Source organism: Sinocyclocheilus anshuiensis, unplaced genomic scaffold, assembly GCF_001515605.1.
Source record: "Sinocyclocheilus anshuiensis isolate Anshui unplaced genomic scaffold, SAMN03320099.WGS_v1.1 scaffold1081, whole genome shotgun sequence".
NCBI classification, from domain to species: Eukaryota; Metazoa; Chordata; class Actinopteri; order Cypriniformes; family Cyprinidae; genus Sinocyclocheilus; species Sinocyclocheilus anshuiensis.
In genome coordinates, this window is record NW_015555831.1 from 15,540 (window position 1) to 21,188 (window position 5,649).

A 5,649-nucleotide genomic window follows, 5' to 3' on the forward strand; every position below is an offset into this window, starting at 1 on the left:
TATTATAATGATTTCTGAAGATCATGTGACACTGAAGACTGGAGTAATGATGCTGAAAATACAGCTGCGCATCACATAAATAAATTACAATACATTCACATAGAAAACTATTTTAAATTGTAATAATATTTTACAGTAGTACTGTTTTTACTGTATTTTTGATCAAATAAATGCAGCCCTGGTGAACATAGGAGACTTCTTTCAAAAACATAAAAAAAAAATATCTTGATTATTCCAAACTTTTGACCAATAGTGTACATATTTGTGTTTCAATGAAATCTCTAGATACTAAAACTCTTTTCTTACTGCATTTGAAAAGGTTTTCTGCATGTTTTGCTGACACTGAATGATGATGAATGTGCATAATTGGAACATTACCACGTTTGGTCACATTGAAATCAAAATTAACTTCTATAATCTTGCTGGAGAGCTGGTTTTAAGAGGCACTTAGCTCATAATTATTAATACCATTATTACATCTGCAACCATCATTACAAGGGGTGGGCAATATACCGGTTAAAACAACATACTGCTAGAAATTAAAAAGTTTTAATCGGTATAAATCTTTGAGGAGAATTAGGGAATGGTTATATTTATAAACATACATATCACAATACTCCAAACAATTTGTTAAATAACAATATATCTTCACACTTTAAGCAAAAAAAAAGTATCACACATTTTATGAATTCTAATGTTTAAATGGAAGAGTGGAGAACAATGCACTGAAACAACTCTAAATAACAATTAATTGTTTTCTTGTGACGCTTTCCTTTGTATCGTTCATTCATTGCAAACCAGTGAGAATCAGACTGCATTACTGTGCGGATTTTTGCATGCAGAAATCTCAAAAGAAAAAATTTGATTTATTGACTTATGGTCTGAAAACAAGGTGAGTATTAATAAGTTAAATCAAATTAAAAGACTAGTGTATTATTGTTTTGAAGAATGATGGTTCATAAACAATTAATAAAAAAAAAAATGTTAAAATATAAATATTAATATAACACATTATTGTGTCGGTTGCTTGTTGATAGTGTGTTAAGGCAAATGCTGTTCTGGAAACAGTGGAAACATCAAACTGAAACCAGCATTTATGATCATTATAATATGGTATAATATGCCGAGACAACTATTAATATCGCATTCATAGTTTGATACAGCTAGTGAAGTGGAAATTACATTGTTCACGTAAAAAAAAGATTCAGAAATAATAGATATACTTAATAAATGACAAATGACATAATACACCTTCACTTGAAAACTTAAGTTAACCTTACAGATTTAACTATTGATTTAAGTATACTTTAAGTAATGATGGTGTCAGCATGATCGTCTTAATGTGTAAAACTTATATTAGACATATATACATAGTGCATATATATATATATATATTATTCTAAAGTGTTAACAGTATAACTTCTATGAAGAGTGCATACATATAATTATAAAGTACTAGGATGAAGGCTTTGCAGATGAATAAACGATGAGTTACATGATGTTCAACCAGTAGCTCGATAACTTATTTGCTGAAAGTGTGTTGCTAAAAGCTGGTAAAGAAATCCTACAACATTTTTTGTTTGCTTTTATTGTATTTATTATATCAACCGAGCTGTTGGTAGATTCAGCCCCGTTGCCCTTGTGCAGTGTTTATAATTATTTAGAAACTCTTTGATTTCTTTAAATGCCTAAAGGCCCTTGATAACCCTTTAGAGCTTTTAGCTCAGTTGATTTGGTTGTAGATTGCTACCTTGTCAGGTGTTATTTGTAATTGTATCGAATCTTAAATTAGTATGTCAATTATGGGAAGTTGGTGTGTAAGAATACACCAGGATATGAATGAACATAGTTAGAATGCACTGTATTAATAAGCTAAAACACACTCTTTGCTGATGTCTTTAGGTACAGAATCCTTTGGCTTGTTTTCCTGCATAATTAATGGAGAAGAGAGAGAACAGACACACAGAGCCGTCTACAGGTAAAACAGACTGAAACACACGTGTTACTGTTAAATGCATTCATATATTTAAATGATCATGCTATAAATCAACGTCCTGAATGAATCGACAGCCAGTGGGTCGTTCTCAGGAAATGGCACCATTTGTAACTCGAAATTTCAGGATTAAAAAAAAAGACATAATTTGAATAGGCAACGAGCTGCTTTCAGTAATGTGGAATCCTGAAAATGTGGATTTAGCCTTGCAAAGTATGAGTAGCTGTATTTAGAATTTGCTACATTATTTCAGCCCCATTAGTCTGAAAGCCTGTAAGTTCACATGCTAGGAAATTCATATACTTAAATTTCCATAGATATTGGGGGAATCATAAGATGGGGAAATTACTCAGTATTGCTGCTTTACAACCCAAATGTGTCATTGATTAGTGGGTACATGCAAATTGATTAATATGCTAAATATATATATATATATATATATATATGTTTATTAATGCTTCGTTTTAGCACTATATTCTAAGCATGCAGTGTTAAATAATGCAAACAAGTTGGTAACTATATGAGTGGTAAGGACACAAATGAGACACAAATCTCACCATCTGAAATGGAACCAGAGAGAAAAGCAAGCATGTCCTCGCCTGATGGAAGTGTTTTTGGCAGGTTTGTCCCTCGTCATGATGACGAGCTGGAGCTGGAGGTCAGTGACCCTCTGCTGGTGGAGCTGCAGGACGAGGATCACTGGTGCGAGGGCTACAACATGAGAAGCGGAGCACATGGCATCTTTCCCGCTTATTACGCCACTGAGGTCTTCAAGGAGCAAGAGCTTACTTCAGATGGTAAGAGCTGGAGATTCAGATGTAGTGATTTGACTTCATAAAAGGGCTGGAGTTTTTCAGATGACTCCACTGTGTCTTAAAGGTGACATATCATGAAAATCTGACTTTTCCAGGTTTTAAGTGCTATAATCAGGTCCCCGGTGCATCTACCAACCAAGGAAACGTTAAAAAGATTAACCCATTAACTTCATTTTGGGAAGCCTTTTTCTGCAAGCGACTGAGAAAACGAGTGCGTCTGATTTCACTCCCTTGGTGACGTGGCAAAGGGATCTCATTATAATATTACCGCCCCTTAATCTGTAAGTTTACACCCACGGCGCCGTTATTGTTTTTTCGCAAGCGACAACGGTGTAGCAGCTCTAATGCCATGGTGAAAGTTTGAGCAAAACACGCTAACTGTTCTGTCTTTGGCTGCACAGACGAGCACAGAACACTGTTTAGAGTCCCAGACTCAACAGAGCAGTGCATTTATTGATTTATTTACTGTATATTGCTGCTGCCACACAGATCTAAAATAAACATGCGATTTATTTCCCAGCTGTTTACCTTCACAGACATAACCGAATGTTTTTGTAAGTCGTGTGTTTTTAACGTAAACTTGTGTGTGAATGAGAACTTAGTTTAGTACTCACATGCTGTGACAGCCGCTTTCTGTCCGTGTGCTTCAGATAAACCGTATATCAGTTTAAACTAATATGGTTTAAAACGCATGATTTCAGCGTGATAAACATGATAATCAGAACCAAAACAGATGTTTTTAGCAGGTACGAGCTGTAATGGCGCAGCTCTATTCTGGAAAAGGGGGCGGGGAGCAGCAGCTCATTTGCATTTAAAGACACAGGCCCGAAAAAGGCATTTTCAAAATGATATAATAAATGATCTGTGGAGTATTTTGAGCTGAAACTTCACATACACATTCTGGGGACACCAGAGACTTATATTACATATTGTAATATGTCTTCTTTAAATAATGACACTATTGTCTTCTGTAGAGATGCATTATGAGTTTAATTCATAACTAATGAACTTTGCAACATTAACACTGTTACTGAACTAAAACGAAACAACGTTGGACTAAACTGAGCTTAATAATGACACTATCATCTTTTTAGAGCTGCTTTACAGCTGAAATTGTGTTCATTTCATAATATAGAAGCAAACATGACTTGGCTTTAATAACTTAACAAATCCTGTTTGAATGGTCTTTATGTCTCTGTCTTGTTCTCATTAGTGAAAAGTACTGAATGGACGGAGAAATATACCGTGAAATTCCTCGGCTCGGTTCAAGTGTTGAATCACAAAGGCCATGATGTTTTGTGTGCAGCTATGCAAAAGGTCTGTTGAAGATTTACATTACATTTCACTGTACGTAAAAAAAAATAAAAAATTGTTGTTGCAGTTTTATGTGAAACTTGCGACTGGCAAACTTTACTATTCTTTGTTTAAAATGTTAATCACATGAAAACTATGCACACTCAAAAAATATTTAGGCCTAAATTAAAGGTTTATGTATTTGAATTGCATATCAAATTTCCATCCATTTGGATTAAACAGTTCTGAAACATAATCAGACTGAATGTGATGCATATTTGAAACAGATCAGATTTCTGTACTAGTGCTAATAAACTATAACCAGGTTTATATATTTATCATCAATAAATCAGATTTCTCATCTGATCACGTGATCTCATACATTTTAATATTGCTCATAATTCACAGCTACCCATATTTTAACCATGTCCATACTTTTTAACAGATGTATGCTGATTCTAAGCTATTTGAATAAACGTCATATTAAATCAAATTCAAAATTGTAACTATTTAGATAATAGTCATAATAAATAGTAATAATAAATCAGGTCATTATGTTTTTTGTTGTGCTGAAATGTTAACGTTATTTATGTCTGACTGCCAAACATGCATCACATTAAGTTTATTAGTTTGTTTAACTGTGTAACCCAAATGGATGCACATTTAAGTTGTGATGCAAATACAGAAATCTTAAGCAAATGTAAGATGAAACACAGAGTGAATGATGGTCTTCATTAGACTGATGACGGTTGTTTATGATTGACTCCAGATTGCGATGAACAGGAGACCGACTGTGCTTTACAATCCTCCCTCATCCTGCGTCCTGGAGATCAACGTGAAAGGACTGAAACTCACGGTGCAGGATGATTTCGACTTGGTAAAAGCCATCTACTGCATTAACAATGTTTGTTTTGTGATCGCCTTCAAGCACGGTTTTGCATCGAGCATCTCCTCTCCATGCCCTATTTTAATTTTCAAGACTTGCAACTTGAAAATTAAGACTTTCAAGTGAGGAATGAAGAATAATACTGTTGGTTATTTGTCGAATATTTAGCTGAATAATGAAATCTACAAACAGTACACATGAACTGGGCTAGAAAAGAAGAAATCACTTTTAAAAACATTCTGTATGTATCCAGTAATCATGAAAAACTACACTGTAAAAAATGAACGTGAATTTAACGGTAAAAGACTGTAAAAATGCTACAGTAAAAACCTGTTAAATGGTTAACGGTAAATTCCGCTACTATATACGGTGAAAAACTGTATTGGACATTACATGTAATTTTACGGTAGTATAACGTTTTTGGAAGTGAAAAAGACCGCATAATTTACAGTGAATAACCGTAAATTGACATTTCCAGAATCCCCTGCGTCACATTTCAAATTTGATGTTTTTTTGTTGAAATAACTTTCTTAGTTTTTTCTTATCAGTTTTGTATATTAGGGTTGTGTGTTACACCTAATGTTGTTAAATTAATGTTTATTGCATTATTTCAGTTTCATGTGTGTTACCATGATGGTGTTTAGTGTTTGTGTGAATGACAC

At 33.9% G+C, this 5,649-nt stretch overlaps 1 protein-coding gene across 1 annotated transcript in view; it reads left to right on the forward strand.

Moving 5' to 3' along the window:
- Nucleotides 1–5,649, forward strand: part of LOC107675386 (C-Jun-amino-terminal kinase-interacting protein 1-like) — a 16,392-nt gene that overhangs the window by 6,795 nt on the left and 3,948 nt on the right. Inside the window, exons 4-7 of the mRNA XM_016469697.1 lie at nt 1,903–1,978; nt 2,615–2,790; nt 4,022–4,125; nt 4,871–4,978. Of these exons, the coding sequence (XP_016325183.1) occupies nt 1,903–1,978; nt 2,615–2,790; nt 4,022–4,125; nt 4,871–4,978 (464 nt within the window). The remainder of the gene's footprint in view (nt 1–1,902; nt 1,979–2,614; nt 2,791–4,021; nt 4,126–4,870; nt 4,979–5,649) is intronic.